This window comes from Cyprinodon tularosa, unplaced genomic scaffold, assembly GCF_016077235.1.
Source record: "Cyprinodon tularosa strain WSP-4 unplaced genomic scaffold, ASM1607723v1 ctg38, whole genome shotgun sequence".
Classification (NCBI taxonomy): domain Eukaryota; kingdom Metazoa; phylum Chordata; class Actinopteri; order Cyprinodontiformes; family Cyprinodontidae; genus Cyprinodon; species Cyprinodon tularosa.
Genome location: NW_024039096.1, coordinates 2,013,775 through 2,039,562, shown reverse-complemented (window position 1 = coordinate 2,039,562; position 25,788 = coordinate 2,013,775). Strand labels below are relative to the sequence as shown.

The following is a 25,788-nucleotide window of genomic DNA, read 5'->3' as shown; positions in this document are numbered from 1 at the left end:
GACGGATTAGCGAGTGAAATCTTGAAAGCTCGCGAGATCAGGATGGTCTCACGAGGCTACTTCCATCCAGGAAGCTTTTTAAATTGAAAATATCTGGATTAGCATCGAGTTCCAAGCTTTATAGAGTTTTCTAAACCTTGTTGGGGCTTAGAAAACATAAAAATTTAACCCAAAGAACAGGTCCACCCCTTAGTAATGGGGAGTTGCTGAGGTCTTTGTTAGACTGCAATACCCGATACTGGCCTATGCCTCTGAAAAGGGGAGTCGTTAGGGTCTTTGCTTGCCTGGCTGACTAGACGAAATGTTTTGGTCCCATGCATGACTTTATATAAACCACATATCCAAATAAACTCCCTTTGCTGCTTTCTGATTGAAGCCCATAAAAATAAGGCACCATAATCGTTAATTAGATTTAATTGACATTCCTAACACCATATCTGTTTTGCTTGCATCTAAAACCAGTTAGATTCCTCTTAAAGCATAAGAAAAGTTGGTGCATCAGCCTACCATCTCCTGAGCCACCTCCTCAGGCACGTCCTTGTAGAGCTCAAAGAGGAACTCGATGGCGTTGTTGTCCTTGTATTTCCCGTGAAGCTTCTTGGTATCGTCAATCCGCAGCCACAGCTTCAGTCCAGGCTTCAGCATGTCGTCCTCCTCCGCCAGCTCCACATGGACACCGTTGTTCTCCTGGAAGAAGGGGTGGTCCAGAAGGTCCTGAATGGTGTACCTTAATCACAAGCAAGAACATTTATTACTTCATCATATATTTATCTATCCACTTCATTAAACAGATGCTCTAAATTAGGAGAGATTTCTGGGTTATTGCTAGAAATATAGTGACCTACAGAACTATCTATTGCAGGTGGGAAAACTTTTTAAATCCACTTGAAGTTTTTGTTTTTTTTCACCTTTCATCTTTGATCATGCGTATGCAGCCCTCTATGATCTCTTTGAGTTCTGGGACTTTGACCTTGTAGAAGCTGTCCGGTTTAATGCCCTGCAAACACACAAATAAAAGAAGTTTCATATAATCAGTTTCATTAAAGCGTTTCTGATTTGTCTTATGTAACATCATGAGAACAATAAGACCATTTATCTATCATTTGCACATTTCTCTAAGTAAGATAACAGCCACTACCTGCCTTCTGTGCATGCAAAATAGTTACAAAACCACACCGTGATTTCACAAAAAACCCCAAAATGCTCCCTTTTCTATGTGTCTTAATCTGAAACGCAGAGGAAACATACGTAGAGGCCGATCTAGATATGTGAATATTATCAAAAGGGAACAAATAGATTAAATATAGTCAACAATTCCTGCAAAAATAGTGATAAGAAAAAAAAGCAAGGTTAGTAAGATGGATAACTTGAAGATATGCAAGGATCCGGAAGATGTTAGGTCTTACACCCAAATACAATTATTTACCAGTAATGGCAGAGTCCTACGTCATGTTATCACATCTAAGCATGTTATAACCCCATTTCATTTATCAGAGATGTCCCTGTGTCAAACAGACAAATTGCATATCTTTGACAGAACATAGACATGTAGATATTTACATTCTCTCCCCTTAAATGACCTTTGTTTCACCTTTTATTTTTAAATCACTTAAGAACCGGTGTAAAACTACCTTCAACCTAATTCATTTAAAGTTTAGGGAGGTAAAGTGACAAACAGGGGACACCTAAAAACTACTTAATATTTACCTTGTAAAATGTTCTCTGCTTAAAGAGCGTCACTGTTTCTTTTCTAAGCAGGCCTCATAATGAGAGCTTTCAAGATAAATCAGTTCCTCCTTGATCTTAATCAAATTTGTGACTGTTCCTTTCCTGCGGTGACAGAGCTTTGGATAAGATCATGAGAAAAATGTTAGTGTCATTCAGTCTCCATTTGGTGGTTTTCTTCTGAATAAAACAACAAACGCTTTGGTCTATAAAGTAAACTTAGTTAATTCATGAAATATATACAATTTGGGGGCTAATACTCAGCTGCTTTATTGCTTTTAGTCCAAAAGTATATTTATTAAGTACATTCTCAGATCTAAAGCATGTAAATAATTTGCTATTCTATGTGCTGTTCAGTGGTACAGGAGGCTTCTTCTACTCAGTGTGAACAGAAATCATCTTGAAACTAAAAGGGTGAACCTTCAGTTCCCCATCTGCACACAACCTTCTCATTATTAGTATCCTTGTCACTTGTGCACCCTTTTCAACCAGCTTTAGGATGAGTGAAAGTTTGAAAAATTTGCAGTTACAGAGAGGCATGACGATTTTGCAGATCTGATGAAGCTAAAATTTAACTGCCATGTCATGTTGACCCCTGTTCTATTTGGATGGAAAACAGGGGAGGCTGGTAAATCATTGTAACTGTGATCATTTTGCTGCAGGAGGGGACTGGTTCATTTCACAGGAAAGAGGACAATGGTCATGGAAACAGTGCTACTTATAGGCTGGACTATTCTAATCCTTTACTATGAGAAATCCACTGAGTGCATTTAAAAGCCTCAACTTAATCCAGAATAGCTGTCGTCGTCAAGTTCTGATGAAAATGAAAAAAGATAGATCATATTTTTCCCACTAATGGCTACCTAGTAAATAAAAATGAGATTTTAAAATCCTCCTTCTCACATATAAAGTCTTAAATGGCCAAGCTCCGTCAGATCTCATTGTTCCTTATGTTCCTAACAGAGCACTTTCCTCTCCATCTGCAGGTTTACTTGTGGTTCCTAGACTTTCTGAAGTAGAATGGGAGGCAGACCCTTTAGTTATCAGGCACCTCTCCTGTTTTAGTCTGTGAGGCAGACACCCTGTCTACTAGGGGTCGGCTTAAACTTTCCTTTTTGATGAAACTTATAGTTAAAGTGCCTCAGGTTATCCAGAGCTATCTCTATAGTTATGCTGCTATAGGCTTAGACTGCTGGAGGACGTAGAGACCATTTTTCCTCATTCTGCTTCATTCTATCTCTCTATTCTTCCATTCTGCATTTGTTTATTCCACCTATAAACTCATGCTCTCTACTTTTTCTCATCATAATAGCTTAATCTGGTCAGTTTCTGTTTGGCCGTGACACCATCTTGTAGAGTAATATCTGCTGAGTAACTTCCATCAATACCTAAGATTATAGATAATAGAGTTAGGTCTGTTTTCCAGGGCTTAGTCTGGTTTTTGCATGAAAATAATAATAGAAATTTATTGATCTCACATTGGAGAAATAGACCTCTGCATTTAACCCATCCCCTTAGGGAGCAGTGGGCTGCCATGGTGCGGCGCCCGGGGAGCAGTGTGGGGTTAAGGGTCTTTGCTCAGGGACCCAGAGTGATAGTCTATGGGAGTGGGGCTCGAACTCAGAACCTCTGGATTCAAAGCACAATCCCCTACCTACTAGGCCACCATTCCCCCAACCGACTCAGAGCTCGTCTGCTTAACTGTTTCTTTCTTAGACAGAGCCACCCATGGAACTAGGTTACTGTTACCTTTTCTAACACAGAGAGTATTTATAGATCAGTGCTTCTATGCTAATTTTGTCTGCTTCTTTCTCCATGTACCCAGAGTCAGCCCTAGCAGATGGCCGCTCACACTGAGCCTGGATCTGGTTCTGCTGGAGGTTTCTTCCTGTTAAAGAGGTTTTTCCTCTCCACTGTTACTGCATGCATGCTTGGTGTGAGAGATAACTGTAGAGTTAACGACAAAATGGAAGAGAATATTTATTATTTCTACAAGCTAATCCAAAAGGAATGAATCGTGAAAAGTCAATGAGCTGATGGTCTCAGCTGGTTTTCCTAAGATAGAAAACTTTTAACCAATCTGACTGGATGATCTGATTGAAAGGTCTTTAAAGTGCCTTAAAAATACATGTGTTGGGAATTATGCTATATAAATAAAATGTATTGAATATTTAAGCAACAAGAAGGGAAGTAGAGCCTAAAGACAACTTCTGATTGTAACAGTAATTTGATGTTAATCAAGCTCAAACATTAGATATGAATTACAGATAAAATTAGATGTTTTTTTGTTTAGTTTTTAAAAACCAGAACTTCACATACTCTAGCTCTGGTTTTCATTGTATAGCTAGTCCATTTAGCTAATTCCAGATTTTATGATTAATATATTTAACATTATCTCTTTATTTTTTTCATGGTTATTTTGCAACAGAAAGTTTCCAAGACAACATTTTTGGCAAAAAAAGAAAAACAAAGTGAAATGAACTGTGCCCCATTAACCTACATTGGAGTTTAGCATCAAAATTTAATTACTGAATTAAGTTACATTTTCCAAGATGATGCAAATGATTAGGATGCACACCTTTATCATTGGTCCCTTGAATAATTCCCTATAAATGAATTCATGCTTCTTGTTTTCCAACTAGGACCTCACAAACCTTTTGCCGTTTTTAGCATGACGCGCTGATGAGGACCTTACAGTGTGCAATTCCAAATTCAATTTCACTATATTATAAATAATTCAATTTCATTTCTGGATTCTCTTTTGTGCAACGTGACAAAACCTCCATGCACAGGAGAGGCAAAGGTGCATTGAGCTCCGACTGTTAAAGATAAAGCCTTAATGGCGAGCCTGGCTTCATCAGACAATATCAGTGCAGGAAATGCAAATCCCTGCAGGTAGGTCCCACGCCTGGAGAAAAGAGCTCCTAAAAAGAGTGCAGTAATGACACAGAATGGGGTTTTAATTCTTAAAGCAAATAAAAGAGGGAATCATCTATATATCACAAGTGAAAGAAACCAAAACACATTTTTACTTTGGTAAAATGTTTATCAATTAGTTTCCCCTTGGTTTTGTATTTGTAAAGGAATGTTTGAGAACCTTTCTTAAAATATAATGCATCAACCTTAGGTCAAATTGTTTTTTTGTGTGTTCTGGATGTTTTCTGTAATATTTACAACAAACAACAAGGAGCAAAAACATCCTGGTTGGTTCTTCGAGCAAATTATTAGGATTCGTAGACAAGTTTTTTTTTATCGTTTCAGATTTTCAGCTTAATTTCTTACTTTTGAGTGCTTAATTATCTACTAACCTCAAACAGAAGTTACCTAGAAGACAGAAGAGAACCAGCGGCGTCTCTAACTGCACGTAGAACATTACTCTGCTTGTGTTGGCAGCTAGAGGTTATTAGTTCTTGCTGCTTTCTCCCTTTTTAGTCCCAATCAGTAGCTGTTTACTTTTAGTACGTAACACAAGGGGAAAAAACTGCTTTGTAGAGTAAAGAGTGACGCTCTATTTCCAAAAACATATAAGTCTGCCTCACCTTGCCATGATTGTAGCTTTAAATACACAAAAAATACAGAGTAAAATTGAAACTTTTTGGGTGCCGAAATCTATGGAGGATAAAAAGTGCCAAAATTAAATAAATAAATACAGCATTAAAAAAATAATTAAATGTGTCAATGATTAATTATATGTAGAATTAAATAAATAAATTTGTCATTAATTAATTAAAACCACGTCACTAATATAAAGTGCCACAATTAAATAAATAAATACAGCGATAAACAATTAATTAAATGTGTAATTCATTAAATAAATAAGGAATTAAATATATAAATGTGTCACTAATTTAATAAAATACGTCTTCATTTTATTAAAAAAATATATATAATTATTTCAGTGTGCATTTAATTATTTCATGGTCCTGTGTCGCAGTGCATCGAAACCATTAAAAGAATCTATCAAACTCACCCATCAAAGTTAGGGGGCGGGGTTAACGCGAATCGAGTCGCCACCTACTGTATCAGAGTATGTTCACAGCCTGTGCATCACAGTCTCTGTAATCGATTTGCTTCGCCTTAATGTGCAGGGTGACCAATCAGGTGTTAGATAACCGCGCCCTAACTTTGATGGGTGAGTTTGACAGATTCTTTTACTGGTTTCGATGCACTGCGACACAGGACCATGAAATAATTAAATGCACACTGAAATAATTATATATATATTTTTTAATAAAATGAAGACGTATTTTATTAAATTAATGACACATTTATATATTTAATTCCTTATTTATTTAATGAATTACACATTTAATTAATTGTTTATCGCTGTATTTATTTGTTTAATTGTGGCACTTTATATTAGTGACGTGGTTTTAATTAATGAATGACATTTATTTATTTAATTCAACATTTAATAATTATTGACACATTTATTTATTAATTTAATGCTGTATTTATTTATTTAATTTCTGCACTTTTTATCCTCCATAGAATGCAGCATCCTTGCAGAATTCATGGAAAAAATACAGGTTTTATTGGATTTACAGGTTCCTCTTAATAATTAGGACGTCAGTGAAAGGTTGGTCACCTGGATCAGTGAATAAAACAGACCACAGTGTAAAAGACTGAAAGGTCATAGGTCTAACCTGGTGGTTGAGAGAAAAGGTGCTCCCCAGAGGACTGTAATCTCACCATTCCTTTTTTTTCCGAGGAAGTTTATGTCCTTTGATTTAATCCAGATGCTGTAAATCTTTTATACATCTGATTAAGAGCGAGCAATGACTTCTGCCACCATCTGATGCATAAACGCATAAAGATGTCAGCGATAATCTTCTCATGCCCTGTAATGCTGATACCTATGTGAAGTTCCTCCTACTTAGGTCTAATGAATCTACAAAGAAAGTTCAACCTAAAACTACTTTGAATTTCCCTTAAAGATATATTTATAAAACATTAAAAATGTGCAGGATAATTAACTTTTTTTAAACTGAATATCTGTGTTTTGATGCTGTTTACTCCAAAACATTTAGACCACAATTAACAAATAAAGGTGCCAAGAGGTCAGTTTTCTGTTCAAACATTGCTGTTGCATAAGATTTGTTTCTTTGAAAGCTACAAGCAGGAATACCAGTTAAACAGGAGCTTTACACAGAGAGTTAATGAGTAAAACATGAACATGGCTGCACCCTAATCATAGGCTGGAAGACGAAAAATGTCCTGTCATTTGATGGTAGTGTTCTGTACAAACATTTTTTGTACCGCCATGACAAAGACTTGCATTCCTTGCAATCCAAATATCCAGGATGTCAAGCATTACAGCTAAAGAAGTCTTGGTTCCGTTCTGCCCAATTCCAGCGCGTAGATGACGAATACATGTGGACAATTAAGTTAAATACATGGGAGGGACATGAGGCGACCCTGCTCTTTCCTGTTACTTACACTGGTGACTTTGCGGTAGATCTGTGCTGCGTTTTGGCACTCATAGTACGGGTACTCAGAAGTGGCCATCTCCAGGATGCACATTCCCAAGGCGTAGACGTCCACTGCTTCGTCATACTTTTCCTCGTACATCTCTGGGGCCATGAACTCCGGAGTTCCTGCCAGGGATTAAAAAGCAAAACCTTAAGTTTAAAGTATTATTACAAACGTTTTAACAACAGGTTAAAAACATGGTACTGACTTATTACTACATGACTAGGAGGTTAAAAGGCTCAAAAAATAGTTAGAACTTGGTTTTAAGTAATTTGTAAAAGCAATAGATACATTTGACAGCAATATGGTGTTTGTGGCATTTTTTATTTTGCACTAAACCCTCTTCACATCACTCTTGTTAAGAGGAAAAGAAACATGCATTGTTCAAAAACAACTACCAAGCATTTGAAGTGACAGTCTGTCGGCCTCTGCAGCAGCTGTAGGAGGTGTCAAACATTGCAGCGCTGCAAAATGTTCTTGTGAATCCATAGTGGTACCACATAATAGCAAAGATAAGTAGTATTTGTGTGGTTAGCACTAAAAAAACAGAATCTAAAATGCAAATTCAATAAAATATAATAACTTATCTCTAACGTTGAGTGTAGAAAAATGATTAGCATGCTGCCACTTAAAACCACAAACATCTGTGTGTAATGTCTTTGGTGCAGCTGGAAGTAATCTTTAAATTTAATGAAAAATATGTGAAGCCCAATAGCATGAGCAAAAAAAAGTTACGCATTAGCAGAAACATGTATTGGATAAAATGAAATGTGACAAGACAGCCCCATCTTCATAAACCCTAAAGCAGGGGTCACCAACGCGGTGCCCGCGGGCACCAAGGGGCCCTCAAGGACCACATGGGGGGCCCTCTTCGTCTTCTGAAAACAGAAGAACTCACTCAGTGGGTTAAGTTTATTTATTTTTCTTATTCTGTTGCTCTTCTTTTTAATCATTTATGTATTACTTCATCATGTTAACTATTTCATCATATTTCAGTGGTTTCAAAATGACAATATTAAAAAGAAAATTAGAAATGAATAAAAGAATAAAATAAGGATAAAAATGAGTTTTTATGGATGAGATTTACTGTAGGTGAACACTGATCCCTCCAGTTCATAGGTCAGTATTGGTAGCCCTTCCTATGACTCGGTAGCCATGAAGTAGCCCTCAGCCTTTAAAAGGTTGGTGACCCCTGCCCTAAAGTATCATCAGACTTATAAAAACTGTCAAAAACAATGCCATCAATGGTGAAAAGCTTCCTTTTTTTTAATTTTGTTTGTCTATAGGGGGCTTCATTCAAATCTATTTAATTACATTTAGGCAGCAGACACAGAGGAAACAAACAAACCAGTCTCAATCTCATTCCTCAAATGGTTTAAATTAACTTGGTAGAGCAATTTCCAGCTAAATTAAAGCCAATTTAAGAACTAAGTTGCTTTTCATCCCAACAGAGATTTAAACAGAGAGTAAATGATCGCTAAAGAGAAGGACAAAAACAAGTAAACCAGTTCATTTTTTAAGGATTTTCCAGTAATTATAAAGTACTACATAGTAAACCAACAGTGCCCCATTTCTGTCAGGTTTACTTACCAATCACACTTTTAGCAAAGGAGGCACTTTTGAGAGTGGCAAGCCCCAGATCTCCGATCTTAACAGAGCCAGTGGGGCCGGTAATGAAGATGTTGTCACATTTTAGGTCCCGGTGGATGATGGGGGGAGTGCGTGTGTGCAGGAAGTGAAGCCCTTTGAGGATCTGGCGACTCCAGCGTTGCAGCAGCTTTAACTTCATCTCCTTAAACCTCTTTAAGTACCTAAAACACAGATAGAGATGATTCATATTAGCCTTTAAACATAAGACAGTGAGAAGCGGAAGCTTTTAAGAGCCATAAAGTACTTTACCCTGCATTTTGACAGCCAAAAGAAATGTTTAAACTGAGCAAGTTTTTGCAGAATTTTAATACAAGAAAATGAAAAGTAGAGTTATTCTCTGCTTTTCACCTACTTTAAAAGATGAGAACAAGCTGTCAGGCATGTCACGACTATCTTTCCTACCATGCTAGACGAGTGTTACATAGAAAGCAAATATTTGTAATCTGATACAAGAAGAATGAAGATGTGGAATGAGAGGAAAGGGATGCAGATACTCACGTCTTGAGCGTGCCGGAGGTCATGAGTTCAGTTACGAGGATAATGCACTTGTGGCCCTTCATTGTTGACTTCCAGGAGTCATGGAAACGTACGATGTTGGGATGCTGCAGGCCTTTCAGCATCTCCACTTCCTCGCTGAAACGCTGTCGCTCTGCTTTGGTTAGCTTACGTGTCTACAGAGAGGGGGAAAGAAAAAAAACACAAAACAAAGGCTTTGATTCTCTTGCATGACTTCTCATGCTAGAATTATTCTTCATCCTGTACAGAACCAGAGGAAACTAAATATAGAATCTCTGATAAAAAGGAACATTTATTTACAATATCTAATGTTCACCTTGAGAGCACATAACCAGACTTAGCACTGTGACTATTATTGAAAAAAATATGGCCAAATTAAGAAAAGAAAGTACACTCTATGTTTTAGTGCTTGCTGAACCCCCAGCAGCAATAGCCTCAAGAGGTTTCTGTGTGACTTTATCCATCTTATGTCCCAATTAAGACATTTTATTTTTAGAAAGTTTTAAAATGTTGTCTAATTTTTCCAGGTTTTCAGATAATCCAGTTGAGATTTGGAATTGGCTCCATGTGAGGCATTCAGTGGTAGAATTGCTGCAATGACTCAACCTATATATTAATGTAGGTTGAGTCAAGCTTTTGCTGTTGAATTTTCAAATAGGAGTTTGACATAAAATAAAAAATAAAAAATGTTAGACAAGCAGAGTGGCGCAGCTATGGGGCCCATAACCCAGAGCTCGGTGGATCAAAACCACCCTCTGCCATAAATAGCCCTTGGGGAGTGGCGGCCTAGTAGCCTGGGTGCCATTCCGAACTTAGTCCCGCCCACAACGTTTGAGGTCGGGAAGTTCGGTCTGGCATTGCTCAATAGTAGCGCGAGTATGCTCGCACAATATCTGGCGGGCCAATCAAATTGTCAGGGCGGGCTTTATACGATGATGGACAGATGATCAACAGTAACGTAATCAACCACGTGACCAAAGCGCGCTTGGGTGACAACAACAATGGCTGCCGCTGGAGAGTTGAGGTGTGTAGATTCTGCTATTAGGTCTGTTCTAGAAGATATCGACAGCAAATTAATTTTAAAAGAGGAACAGAGAAATGCGATCAAGGCTCATCTTCTTATTCTAGGCTTGCAACTGCACGCTTTGATTTTTGTTGATATGCGTCGCTTAACATATGTCACGCACTCCGTTGCTCTTATTGGTTGTAGGTCTATCCAATTGAGTGCAGAGGCATTTTTTTCCTGGTTCGTTCGAAACACACCCCATAATCACAGCTCTATGGAGCAGCATCAGACTCATATTCTGACTAGAATTGAGTAGGACTACGTCAGGCTAGCGGCCTAGTGGTTACGGCATAAAATCATGAGGTTCTGAGTTCGAGCCCCACTCCCATACTGCCACTCTGGCTCTCTGAGCAAGACTCTTAACCCAGCAGTCCTTGCCCCACGATGGCAGCCCACTGCTCCCCAAGGGGATGGGTTAAATGCAGAGGTAAATTTCTCCAATGTGAGATCAATAAAGCTCAATAATTCATGGAGTTGTGGTTTAGAAGGAGAAGTCAGACCCATAAGTTGATATGAGGTCACATCAATCCAAATGTTATTGGTCAAAAAGTGCTGTGGTTCATTAAGATGAAAATATTCACACCCATGTTATGCTGTAATATTTATGACAAAGAGCAAAGGCTTTTTTCCCTTGTGATGCTTTTTCAAAAGCCATATTTATCCAGTCTTTCTCTAATCATCCTGAACTTTACCATTTCTGGTGCTAATTAAAGCCTGGGGAGTCTTTCATAAAGCTTTTGACCTCATTTCCGATTTGCTGTGAATAGCTTGGCTTTTCAATAGAATAAAAAAAGCAACTTAGAAACTTCCTTAAATGCTTTATATGTGCAAATAATCGTCCTTAACGTAGAATAGTTGAGTTTAAATCATTTTGAAAAGGTTTCACAAGTCTTCACTTCTTTATGAGATTCTTCCCCAACATCATTGTTGAGGTTTCCTCCTAAGTAATGCTTTTAAACACACTTAGCGGCGCCGTCACAAACAGAGTTAAAGAGGAAGTTAGACTCACTGTTAACATTTTTATTGAAATGCTTTTGATAAGCAGACTCTGGCCCAACATTTTCCTGCTTAAACTAAAGGAAGCAGTGGGGCTGTGTTTTAGTATTTTAAACATAGCTTTTCCAAATTGGTTTTAGTCTAAATCAGGGGTAACTAATTAAAAATCAGTGGGGTCAGAATAAAGAAAATCATCAATCAGTAAAGGTCCGGAGACATTTTTTATTATAATCTGTTACTTTAAACAGAATTTAACAAAATCCATGTTATATATAGATTTTTTAAACAAAAAAAAACAAAAAAAAAAGGAAAAGAACATTTTTCCATTTTAAAATCTAAAGTGTTTTTTTTTTTAAGTAGGGAACAACAATCTTTCAGTTTGGTATATAGACAATTTCCTGATTCCCATATTTTATGAAACACCTGAAGTGACCGTTTGTTTGTTTTTTCTTTCTTTTTTCTGTCTTAATGAGAGCAGTGGGCTTTAGGCTGCCCTGCAAGGCTTTAAACCTGGGTTTGAATGGAGACTAAGCCATTCTCAAGCACATATCAAGGAGCTCATTTTGAGCCTGGATCCAGATTTATTTTTGATTCTGTTCATGGTGGAGAATCCTGCTTCACAGCAGCAGGTTGAGCCAAACATCCTCTAAATGTGCAGGGTCATCTTTGAGCACAACATTTCACTTTTCTTTCACCAGTTCACTGCAGTTCTTCCAGCAGTCCACACTTTCTCTGCTCTCTTTTTCTCATCGTCTTCTCCTTCTTTCCCATCGCCCGGCTTGCCAAAGGTTTGACCCAGATTGATGCAGCTCATTGGCTAATTTTTAATCACATGTAGCCTGGTGCCGGGTGCTCCGGAAGGCTTTACCATATTAACAGGAGAAGTGGCGAAAGTGAAGTTAGACACTGTCGTCGAACAACATGCAGTAAATGTTTTAAATCAGGTTGGGTCCGGATTAGCCGGATCCGATAATCCGTGACCTCCGGTCTAAATTAAATAATTTCAGCACTTTAATTAAAATTATTTGAACATCTTTATAAAGGCCTGTCTGCTGCTACTGTAAGCTCCTTACAGTTTTTCCAACTATTGCCTCCTGCTATGAGAGATTGCTGTAATTAATTGAGTTTCTCCTTGATAGATAACTTTTACCAAAATAAAATCTCTATCACTATTATTATGCTAATTTTTGTAAGAGGAAAACTATTTTTATAACAACTGCACATGTCAAGAACAGATTAGTAGTTAAATTTGTTCTAAAATGAACTAAAAGTCATTGAAGAGCTCAATTTGTTTGGAGGCTAAAGCTGAATTTAACAACTATAAATCATCTTGAAAATTCTACAACTGTTACTAGCTGGACCTTGTGGTTAGAGTGGTTTTTCAACCATAAAAATGCTCCTCTTACCCATGGCATGAAGGCTTAACACACACAGACATTCTCTTTTTGCTATGTCTAGTGATGAAAATATGCAGACTCCCATTTATCTTCAGTCACTTCCAAACCTTTATATCGCTTATCAATAACCGTAAGCATAAGACAACTAATCCCAACCTAAACTCAATTTAAACCTTAGTCCTAAACCTAACAGCAAAAAGCTAAGTGAGAACTACCAAAATGTCTTTACTTTAATACAAACAGTCCTCAATTTGATGGTTAAATTGGAAACTGGTCCTCACTCTGATGCCAAAACAGGAGCACACACAAACACACATGGGTTTTCTTAGAATCGTGCATCATTGCGTACCTCTGGAGCAATATAATGAGAGCAACTGAATAAATCACCAGTACTTCAGCTAATGAGCCCTCTGCCAGATTGGAAACCACAGGTACGTCCATCTGGGCGAGCCCCCAGTTACATAATCGGGTTTCACAGCCAATAAAGGAAGTACCAACTTTATAGATTTATGGAAGAGATCATCGAGCTCCATGCAAATCTGCACCAAACACTCCAATCAAGCTCATTAAACAAAGACATTTCTTGTGCATCCTGTAGGATGAATGGCCTGATTTAGCTGCTGGTAGAGTAACCCTGCCTGCGGTGGGGAGGCCTGTGGAAAACTCCTGGGAATCTACTAGACTATGAATCCTGCATTGAGGCAGAGTTCTTGGAAAATCGCTCCACATATGTTTACTCTTACAATCCACTCCGCTTTCTGTCCGCTTAGGCCTTGGGAGGTGTAGATTTTCTAACTGGCATCAACGCTGGAGGCATGCTGTCGAAAGATGTGAGCCTCATGAGGTCACAAAATGTCTGTACATACGTCATCTACCTGTCAAAATGCCCTTTTACACCAGCAATTCCAGCTAGAAAGTGAAGACAAAGAGGCGACCTCTGACCAAATGGAGCCCAATCAGGTGAACGGCAATAACTTTATGACGTGAAAAGGGACTGAAGCTAATCCCCCATTAGTAAGACCCTTCTCAGAAAAAACAGAATGATTAGCAAAAGTGCGAAACATCTCAGGATAAGAGTGAAAAATAATGATCTTGACAGGTTTAAAATGTAACCAGGCAGCAAAAGGCAATAAAATGACAGTTTTAGATGCATTTTCTAAGAAAATCACTTCAGTTCCAAGCTAATTTATAGAAGACACTAAGTTTAGGTTTGTGGACTCTGGGGTTTACCACTGCCATCGATCACTGGGCTCTAAATATAAATAAACAAACAAGGTAACACCAACAACGTGGTATAAACCACAAGGTGGATATATGAGTGTTTGCAGAATGAGTCAGTCACAGGGTTTGTGTGGTTGATATGCGTTTGGTTATTTATGAATCTCTGCGCGATAACAGACGCCTTGTGTAGAGAGCTTTGCGTTCTGCAGATAGGCGTCCATGCACAGGAACTGAGAGATTTCAGTGCGAAGAAGTTGCACAATGTCCTGACAAAAAAATAAATAAAAAAAGATAAAGCGCCACTCCCAGAGCCACAAAACGTACTACAGCTTGGCATGATGAACGGATGGCACGGCTGCAGATTACAAAACGATTAAAAGGAGGCTTTACGACACCTATTCAAAACAGCCTATGTTCATTTGAAAAGTCAAACAGTGGAAAATCTACCAGAAAATTAAATACTTATGGAAAAACCTACAAACAATAAAATGAGTTAAGCTTGTTATGCAGTCATATGATTAAATTATTGCTTGTGCAATCCAGTGAATGCAAGTAATTTTGATGCGGCTAATGGCTGATATCATAAAACAGCAGGAGCTCTTAACATTTTGAAAACACCCGATATTATTCATCCATTGCTGCAAGTAAATTTACTTTGCTGAGCCTTGCAAAAGTATTCACATCCCATCGACATTTTTCACATGCTGTGACGTTAACCACAAACTTCAGTGTGTTCTAATATGATTAAATGAGCAAACCAACATAAAGTGGCGCATAATCGTGTAATGGAAACAAAAATGAAACTTGTATAGTCGTTCAAAAAAATGGTTAGAGAACATTAGTGGGAAAATACACCATGAAGATCAGGGGACACAGGAGGACGGTCAGGGAGAAGGGAAAAACTTTAAAGCTTTTAGTATTTTTTAATAATCTCTAAACTCCAACCTTCCCCCTTGGATCAAAGCAAACATAAAAAAAGAAGGTCTGGTCAGATGAGAGGAAAAATCAATTTAAAGCCAGCATGGCAAAAACGCTCTGTGTGGTGGAAACCTGACACTGCATATACTCGAACCTGATTGGCTCCGTAAGAAGACAGAAAGCTCAGAATAAAACAAGGGAGTCGAATCCTGAGGAGAAGCTGTTCAAAGCTTCACCTTCTGGAAGGAGAACGACCACAAACATCCAGACAAAGCAGCGTTTGGAAACGTTTAGATCGATTCCCAATAAAGTGTCAGAGCGGCCCAGAAAAAAAACAAAAAAAAAACGAGTCTATAAGCAGAATCATGCAAAGCTGCTGCAGACATACCCCAATGCACCTGCAGACAACACATCCTTCTCCTTTTTCTTCAAATGAACCCTCCAAATAAAGCATTGATTGTCACATTGTCAAATGTAGAAAAGGTTAAAAAATTGGTACTTTATCGAGGGAGAGCTACTAAAAAAAAATGGGATACTGTTGGAGTCAGAGGTCATTGGAAACTAAAGAAACAAACTCCAGGATCACATAGTTTTCATTTAAATGTAAAGCAACGCGTCTCTTTTTATTTTCAAAGCCTTTTAAAATCTGATAGGTCACCAATATGCAACAGCGTTCCAGAAAACAAAGCGTTTTAGAGAGAGCAGGTGGTAAAGCCATCAGAAAAGTTAGAATCATCCTCCAAGTTATTCTTAGCCAATAGAAGGAGCGTCGGGGGGGCGGGTGGTCTGCAATCACTGCAGTTGGAGACACTTGGGCTTGTTCCCGTATAACTGAGGTTACATAAGGTGTGTTGATAGTCAGGGAGCTGTTGGTATCAAGAAGTCCCGGTCAGTGATTCTATTATGACAACCAGGATGGGAACATGGCGCTGCAGACAGCATTTGCTCTAGACCCAACAGAGTTAACGCTTCCTCAGATGCAGGAAATATGGACGAGAAAATGTGGACAAGCTGCTGTAAAAATTCAGAAAAAAAGGAACATAAATGGATGAAGTGAACAAAAAAATAAATCCAGTCTTACAGATATTTTTCCTAAAGGTTAATGACGGTATTTCTTTCACTTTGCCGTCCTAAATGTTACTGTAACGTTATGCAAGTGTTTCATAAATTGATAGGTTCAAAGTGTTTGTTTTTTAAAGGACAGTGTTGAGCATTGCCCTTAGTAATCCATATCAGACAAAAATGTAAACACTGATAAATTAACAGTCATAACAAAGAATGGGTCGAGTTTTTTTCCATGTATCTTTTTGAGTCATCTTGTCCACGTTTTCCTCTCTACATACATTTTATTTTTTATTTTTTACATGTTGTATTTTATTTCACTTTTAGTCTTTATAGCTGCCTTGTTTTAAAACCATTTAATTTAATGAATTTTATAATAAAATATAGCTAAAATAATTATATTGATTAATTTACTTCACTTTTAGAGTCTAGACCAGAGGTCATGGATCAGCGGACCTGGGTCCGGATCCGGACCCACATGCTGGATAATCCAGACCCACCCTGATTTAAAACATTTATAAATTACAGCATGTTTCCGACGGCAGTGTCTAATCTCACTTGCGCTGCTTCTCCTGTTTGTACGGTAAAGCCCCCAAGAGCCCCAGGCACCAGGTGATACAAATTAGCCAATGAGCTGATGTCAGTCTGGGTTGCTGCTGCTACACTGGAAAAAATCGAAATCTAGATAAGTAATTTTTTCTTGAAATAAGTGCATTTGTTCTTGAATTGAGGAGATAAAAGAGACATTTTGCCAATGGAACAAGACAATTTACATTTAAAATAAGAAAACACAATTGCATTGTCTTATTTCAAGTGCATGTTATCTAATTATCTTATTTTAAGAGTAAAAATACTCATTCCATTGGCAAACTACCTCCTTTACCAATTCAAATTAAGGGTAAATACACTTAATTTAAGACATTTTTACTTATTTCTAGATAATTTTTTCCAGTGTAGCTACTCTTGGACACAGCAGGCAAACCTGTGGCAAGCCGGGCGAAGGGAAAGAAGGAGAAGACGATGAGAAAAAGTGAAAGAAAGTGTGGACTGCTGGAAGAACTGTAGTGAACCGGTGATAGAAAGGTGAAATAGTGTTTCTCAAAGATGACCCTGAACATTTAGAGGATGTTTGGCTCAACCTGTTGCTGTGAAGCAGGATTCTCCACCATGAACAGAATCAAAAATAAATCTGGATCCAGGCTCAAAATGAGCTCCTTGATATGTGCTTGAGAATGGCTTAGTCTCCATTCAAACCCAGGTTTAAAACCTTGCAGGGCAGCCTAAAGCCCACTGCTCTCATTAAGACAAAAAAAGAGAAAACTGTTAAATAATTGTTCTGTACTATATTTTTGTAATTAGAAAGTCGATGTATAACATGGATGCATAAACACCTCATTTTATTTCAGTGATAAATTCTGTTAAATTTAACAGATTAAATTAAAAATGACTCCAGACCTTCCCTGGATGCTGATTTTCTTTCTTTGGACGCTGATTTCTAATTGGTTCTCTGGTCTAGACCTTCAAGGCTGAGTTCACCTGAAGATGTAGGATATTTCATAATGAAAGGATTACAGTGGGTTGTAGAAAATAAAAGCAAGAGAAACCTAATACTGCTTTCACTTTGCAGTAGGTTTGAAAAATGACCACAATTACCTCAGATAATGGAGAGTATAGCTGGGTCAGTGATGGAGGATTTAATAAGACTGTATGTTGTTTTCAAGGATTTTAAAGTTGATTTATTTTGATCATTAACTGAGGTTAATAAAGAGGTTTCTCTTTATTTCAGCAGGTAGTGACATGTTAATTATTTTCTAGTAGCACCTGCAAGAGGAAAAAAAAAAGTGGTTTTGATCAAGTTTGAAGTTTTTATTTAGAACAAAATGGAGACAAAAAACAAAACAAAAAACTAATATTCCCAATCAGACGCTTGCAGGTTTTGGGGGTCAGTGGATAAGAGACAGACAATCCGTTGGACATGTCGCCTGTCCATCACTGGGAAGATTTTCCATAACATTAGAAATGTTATTTAAAAATAAATAAATGTGGATACTTTGACATACTTATGAAATAAGAGCAGATTTTTTAAGTATTTCAGTAGGATTTGATTAGAGCTTCTCTTGTGAAGCTCATCCTCCTAATTCAGTAAAATTTTTAACTATCCTGTTTGCAGGGTTATTGGGTTTTTACGACATTCTGCAATCCTGAACCTGGGCGCACTTGAATGAACTGTGTTGTCACTTGTTTTATACCCAACAATCTTCCTTGGTTTATGTGGATCCTAATCAGGAGCTAAAAATAGTATTGAACTCTTATTTCTCATGGTGGTGATAACCCACCTTAACTTAAATGGTCCCTGTTAAAAAAATGGCCGGAGTTCACAGAGGTCTTTCAGCGACATTCCAGAAGCGGAGACGACCGGATGGGATCGAGGTCAGAGGTTAGGTGTCTAAGAAAGAAAAAAAACTGACCTCACAGCTGCAAAACTGGCATACCCGCCACATGACTGACATATGCAACCAATCGACGCACACAGGCGCTCGTATTGGCACAGTGTCGAGTTTTAGATATTTGCAGGTGAGAACTGAGGCGGCAGTGTGCTTGTTCCAAGAAAAAACCTGACATGCTCCGTAAATGGAGCGGCCAGAGGGAGGTTAGCCATTAATCTCATCAGGACTGAGGAGTCTCTGACTGCTGCTCTCACTCAGGCTACCTGACATGACTCATGGCATCGGTCCACTTACCATAGAGCTGCAACTTTACAGTACGGCTTGTGTATTTATTTGAAGCACAAAAACCTTTGGTCAGTCTGGTTAAGACGTATTCACCAAGCTAAATTAATACATGAGATAGACAGTCTGTGGCAGATGTGGTCCATCTATGTAGGGTTCATATGTTTACATAAGTGCAAGGACAGCGATCATAAAGCTCTGCCTCACTTTCCTTTAAAAGCACATTTATTAGAGATCTATTTACTTTTGTGCTCCTAATATGTCTGGTATCAGTAAATCATTGCAGTGACCTGTAATTGCTTTGCATTTATAGTACTCCCCCCCCCCCCCCTCCTTGTTTCTTATCCTCAGTAATCCTCTTTCCTTACAAGATGAGCAGAGTTGCACAATGGCAGAAGCTGATGTTTCTTTGCACACTCCATGCCTGATTTTTCTCATTCATTCCCATCTATAAGCAATCTGACATGGTCTTTTGTTGTACTTAAATAGGATCTTGTGATTCTTCTGAATGACAAAAGATTTATCTGATAGATGCTTAAAGATATCAGTCGCAATCAAAGTGAGAGAAAAACGAGGAGTTACTTAAGTGATCAGATGGATTCAATAATCCGACCAACAGTTTGAGCAGCGACACATTTCTGCTGACGTCTGAGCGATCTCAGGTCAGAGTACACAGAGATGAGAGGAGATTCCTGCTCTGATCTGATCAAAATACCCTGAAAGTGAGGAAACACTGAGATGCAAGGGGCAGCACAAAGCGGGAGATATTTATTTTATTCGTACAAAGAGCATTTCAGGAGAGGAGTATGAAACACTCTGTGCTAGTCAGGAAACCCAGTGAACCACAGAAAGATCACAAGATGCCTGAAGGATAAGGCTTGTAGGAGTATTGTCTTAGAAAAACAAAGGTTCAGCATAAGTACTAACAGAAAAAGGGAGAAAAGGGCCTTTTAATGTAGAGTACTTCATTCTTTTATTCTATAAATCGCTGCTTATTTAATTAGATTTCTTTTTAATTGTCTTTTAACCCTTTAAAGCCTGAACCAAGAATAAAACAAAACAGAAAATTACTTTTTTTTTTCGTTTGAAGTCCTTATTTGGCCTTTTAACAAAATATGTAAAACGAAAAAACAGAAATACATTTTTGATATTAATAATTTATTACTATGCGATAAGTGTAGTCTTCTGCCCTCTGTTACATAGGTATATCTGATTGTGTACAATAGGAAGTTTTTACCATGAAATTATGCAAAAGGTGTCAGACGCAAAACATTTCAGAAACTGTATGTATCAAATATGATACATTTGGCATTACAGGGTTAAAATCACAATTTCATGGCTCATATTGGACCAGTTTAACAGCAGACAACCAAAAATAACAGTTTTCAAATTATGTTTCATTAACTGAAGCTTTGCAAATTAACCTGTTCCTGTGTAAAGGAGTCTAAATGCTGTGTAGGTTTATTTTGATTTTTTCAGCCAGATTTCATTCATTTTTTAAGCATTAATGTCAAACCACAGCATCTATTTCTGACTTGATTCGAGACTTTGACTAGGCCACTAAAAAGTCCTTATTTTTTCATAAAGAGTTTCACTTTTATCACATCACTTCATATAATTACAGGACCGTAGAGACTCTTCTTGGCAGGTGTGTATTTGATTTTATGTCATAAGTGGTTTTTAACGGTTTTTAAAGTGTTACTCTTTTCGATGAGTCATGTTTAAGCTCTTGGAGTAATTTTGGTAGGTCAGTCACTCCTCTTCCGATTTATCTCTGTATGAAATAAACGCCTCACACTGTAGTTCATTGTTCTCCTTAAGTCTTAAAAATGGTTCTATTGGGATGTGATGTGTTGCTTCTTAAGATCTTTAGGCTTACAGGACCTGCCTGGCAAAAAGTAGGTATTTATTTTTTTAATCATACTTGAAGGTAGTGTGCTGCATTAATGTTTGTCTTTATCTGGTACTAAAACATTGCAGTGTGAAGGAAAAAAGTAAAAGTTTCCTGTCCAGATGTTTGTGGTCTTTCTACACTGCAAAAATGATCTAAAAATGAGTAAAAATGTCTTAACCAGTTAAATAAGATGATTTGCCAATGGAATTAGTATTTTTACTATTAAAATAAGGTATCTAGATAAAATGCACTTGAAATAAAACAAAGCAATTGTTTTTTCTTATTTTAAATGTAAATTGTCTTGTTCCATTGGCAAAGTGTCTCAGTTAAATCCTTAATTCAAGAAAAAATGCACTTATTTTAAGAAGAAATTACTTATTTAAATTTCATTTTTTTGCAGTGTAAATATTAGATATACTTTAAAAAAACAGACAACCAGAAAAATGACAAACTTAAAAATTAAATTATAAAGACTAATAGAAATTATAAAACTAATAGAAAACCATTCTGATATAATAAAACTGCAAAAAGTATAAATAAGTCAGTTATTTTTAAAATAAGTGTATTGTCCATTTATTTGAGAGGGTAAATAACAAAAAATGTCACAGAATAAGATTATTTACATTAAAAATAAGAAAAAAAACCTAAATGTTCTTATTTTGCGTACATCATGTTTAATTGTCTTATTTTATTGGCAAAAACAGAAATATCTTATTTAGATTAAGGGAAAATATCACATTTTTAGGAAAATGTAACTAATTTTCAGATCAGTTATTAAAGTGTAAATAAAAATAATAACAAAAACACTCATTAGAAAAATAAAATACCTGCTTGAAATATCACGGCGACTCAATAACCGTCCATAAACCAGTGTGAGACCCTTTCACGTCCACATTCCCGTGTTTCAGGCACAACGCCACAACAAATGCAGCAGGCTGCCATGTTTTATCACCATTACGTCCTTCTGAGCTATAAAGAGCCAAACTGGAGCTGGACGCCTTTAAACTTGATTCGACTAGACAGGCCAACAATAACTTGCTCTGTAAGGGTAGAGTTTTATACCTACCACTGTTCTGCACAAAGAGAGGCAGTTTTCACTCAATATTTTTGGTGCACTACATTTAGCATTTTCACCTAACACATGCAATGCTAGCATGTCCCAACTGCTTGTAATATAAATCATAGTTAGAGAAGCACAAGCCTCAGCAGGTAGATGACAAAGCATTCTGGTTTTAAAAGTATCCGCCTTCTGGCTGGATTCTGTTACCAGAAACCTTTCAAAAGACTTCACAAAAGAAATGCTGAAGCTAAAGGTTCCCACGACTTTGCATGCTTTAGAAATGCAGCCGTTTCTGTATCAATAGTTTTAAAGCATGAGTATTCTTAAATCATCTTAACTGCCACATAGTGAGTCTCTTCAGGTTCATCTGATGGATCTCAAGGAATCACCAGGCCACAAGGGCAACATAGCACAGTGCACAAAAGCAAATCTATACCCGAGTAAAGGTTGAAAAAATAATCTGAAAATAAATAATGAATCATGTTAAACTAACACACCTTTATTCCACATTGTGATTCAGTTTGTTTCCAAAAGGAGCAAAGGATTATTTCAATTCTGTAAAAGAAGAAAGCAGCCATTTGACAAATGGACTGCAGAAATGAAGAAAGATTTTAACTTGTTCCTTTTTGTTTATAGAGGGAACACCAATAAGCAATCTGAGATCACTCATTCAGATTTCTCTCTGCATCTACAGAAAAAAAAACATTCACAGCTCCATCATTTAAGGCAGGAGACTTCAAAGCTTTCCAGGCTAAGGACCCCCAACCTGATGGTGAAATGGAGCGGGGACCCCCTAATTATATATATTGTATGACATTGTGTTATATCAAACCGGTCCTATAGTCCCTCTTTTACAGATGGAGTAATGTAACAAAAGTAATTTCTCCCTGGGATTATTAAAGTATTTCTGATTCTGATTCCTGGTTGGTGAGACAGGTGTTGTGAATGAAACGGTGCCCAGCTTGAAAGAGCTCCTGTGTGTCGCTGAATGTGTGCATTGATGACTGAAAGACATCTTCTGCCTCCATTTATCTGTTTACTAGTGTGTGTGAATTCATGTTAGATTTAAAGATATTTCAATTAGTGGAAAAAATTGCATGGTTTGGATATAAAAAGAAAAAGTCTAATCAATCAAAACTTTCAAGACCCCCATGCAGTACCCCCGTGGACCCCCTAGGGGTCGCGGACCCCCTTTTGAAAACCTCAGATTTAAGGCACGTTTTTCCACGTCCTGGTGAAGCAGCGTATTCCCAGACCGTCCCAGACCGTCGCTGCATCAAAACCTGCTGGTCTGTTTCTGTGCGGCACACCTTTCCAAATGTTCCCCTTTCTTTTTGTTTTGATCAACAGTGATTTGCACCTAAACGTAAGGAATAGTAAGCAGTTTTGGGAACGTTACTTTATAAAAAAAAACATATATCAATAGTTACTTCTCCCAAAAATGTAATGGTACTGCTCAAACACACTGGGAAAAAAATCGAAATCTAGATAAGTATTTTTTTCTTAAAATAAGTGCATTTGTTCTTGAATTGAGGAGGTAAAAGAGACATTTTGCCAATGGAACAAGACAATTTACACTTAAAATAAGAAAACACAATTGCCTTGTCTTATTTCAAGCGCATATTCTCCAATTATCTTATTTTAAGAGTAAAAATACTAATTCCATTGTCAAACTATCTTATTTACCTACTTAGAATAAGGATAAATACACTTAATTTAAGAATTTTTTACTTCTTTCTAGATCGTTTTTGCAGTGAGAACTAGTTACTAGGCAAAGTAGCTAACCAGTTACTTGTCATAATCTAAAATCTCAATGAATTTGAATGACCTGTAATCAGAACCTTAAATCCAAATGAGAGTTCAGCTGTTTACTATAGAATGCTTAATAATAATTAACAAAATATACAACTTATTCATCTAAAGGACAACACATCGACTGATCTACATCATTTTGGCGTCTGTGGTGAAACAAGTCAGCAAAGGCACACAGTTACAATCGATCTATGAAGATGTGATTATTATGTTTAATGTTTATACTGGAAGAACATTTCAGTATAATATAGGAATATTTATGCTTGTTAAAAGGATGAATAGTAAAGCCAAAAAGGAGTGATTTTCAAGTTGCTGAACATATTAAATACATTTTGTGGTAATATAAGACAATAGTCACTGTTCCAGTAAAACAAAAAAAAAACAGAAAGACTGTCTTCTAATATGGCAATGTAAAAAGTAACAGCAGCCTAAATTCACTATAAAACTGAAGTAAAGCAAAGTTTTGATAAACTAAGGCAGCCAGATGTTGTTAGTGTTGTTGACAGCGAGGCGATGTGAGCAGCTTTATTAGATTAAGCTGCTTGTAACCAACGTGGATAAAGTCTTTTTTTCCGGACATAATTAGCAAAATCACAGGAAAACTCAGCCTTTGATTTTTAGAGAGGGTTTCCAGTTTAGGAATGCCAACTTAGACTCTGGAGATCAGCAATCGCCTCACGTCTCTCCTTTCTGTGTGAGCCACCTTTGCATGCTGAACCCGCCCACTTTACTTCCCTTCAGCCAATCGTACGCCTGCATCTCAGCTGCTGCTTTGTCTCTGCACTGAAAGATCTCTCCCTGCAGCAGGAAGGGCGTATTTATGGAAAGTCAATTTGATTTATTGAGTTAAGTTAATGTGCAAGTAACATAAAGCCCTATCAATATTTTGGGCGTAATTTTTTTTTAGATCACTCCATTACTGAAAATCTAACTAACTAGTGTCGTTATTATGTAATGCCATTACCTGCAACACTGCTGGTCAGCTTGTGAACTTATAAAAAAAATAGGGATGCACGATATTTGGATTTTGGCCGATATCCGATATGCCGATATTTTAAAACTCATGTAGCCGATAACCGATATCGATACCGATGTTAAAGCTGGACAAAAATAAGTAGTCATTGAAAATAGCAGTTTTGTTATCCATTTCTGACACTTTGAAAAATAATATACTCAAATATATTTTCATATGCTGATATCAAATTGATTTTTAAAAACGCGGTATCGATCTATTTTACTTTCAAAATCTCGTGAAATTTCATCGTTCTGTTACAAACTCTGGTGATATTTTGCAAATTCTTGTGAGATTTTGTTAGTAAAATAGATCGATACCGCGTCAATATATCAACATATAAAAATATGGCAAAATTTCGTGAATTTTCGGGGGATTTCGTAGCATAACGATGACATATAGCAATATTTCATTAGTAAAAGAGATTGATATGGTGTTTTTAAATGGCAATATATCAGCATATGAAGATATTGTGATATTTTATTGTATCAATAGTTTTTCCCTCGTCTTTAGAAGTTTTTAAGTCTGTTAAAAAGAAGTTTTTGAGGAAGAAGAAGTAGTATTTTATTTTTTTTTTAGACTTTAGAAACTCAGAAGCTGATCAAATATCGGGTTAAATATCGGTGGGGTGGCCGATGTCCGATATTCAGTTTTAAGGCCGATACAGGCCGATACCGATAGGGGGCCGATTATATCGTGCATCCCTAAAAAAAAATGTGGTTAGTCACATTTGACTCCTTGTTTTATTATTTAAAACTTATTTTTTTGTTTTATTTACTAAATTTTTGTGATTATCTGCAACCAAGAGTGCCATAAAAAAAGATGAAAAACAAAAATAAAAATATGCAAACAAAAAACAGACGCAAATACGTCATGGCGAAAAATCCATCTTTATGACGCTGTAAATTTAAACTGCAAAAATGGTAATAAACTAAAACTTATTTACTTGGTCCTTTATGGCAGGTTTAGCAAGGAAACATGTACTTCGCAGAAACCAAAATTAGCAAATAAAAAATCAAAACATTAATCAACATGGGTATTGTTTGCAGATCTTCCAAAAATATGAGCCGTCTCTTTCTTATAGAACATTTCTTCAAATTATTCTTTATCAAAGGCTGATGTTTGGTCAGTAAATATCAGTAAAACTAATAATGACTTAATGTGATCCATTTCTTACTCAACACTGATCTGTTTTTTGTTTCCTCAAGAGGAGGATTATATAAAGCTTTATAGAAAGCTGCCATTTGACTTAGATCAG

General features: G+C 37.0%; 1 protein-coding gene across 2 annotated transcripts in view; it reads right to left on the bottom strand.

Annotated features, from left to right (window-relative positions):
• The window catches only part of wnk4a (WNK lysine deficient protein kinase 4a), an 87,097-nt gene that overhangs the window by 44,200 nt on the left and 17,109 nt on the right, over window positions 1–25,788 (bottom strand). For both annotated transcript variants that reach the window (XM_038296934.1, XM_038296935.1), the window contains exons 3-7: window positions 9,346–9,518; window positions 8,788–9,008; window positions 7,165–7,322; window positions 909–997; window positions 508–727 (exon numbers count right to left, since the gene is read on the bottom strand). In XM_038296934.1, the coding sequence (XP_038152862.1) occupies window positions 508–727; window positions 909–997; window positions 7,165–7,322; window positions 8,788–9,008; window positions 9,346–9,518 (861 nt within the window). The remainder of the gene's footprint in view (window positions 1–507; window positions 728–908; window positions 998–7,164; window positions 7,323–8,787; window positions 9,009–9,345; window positions 9,519–25,788) is intronic.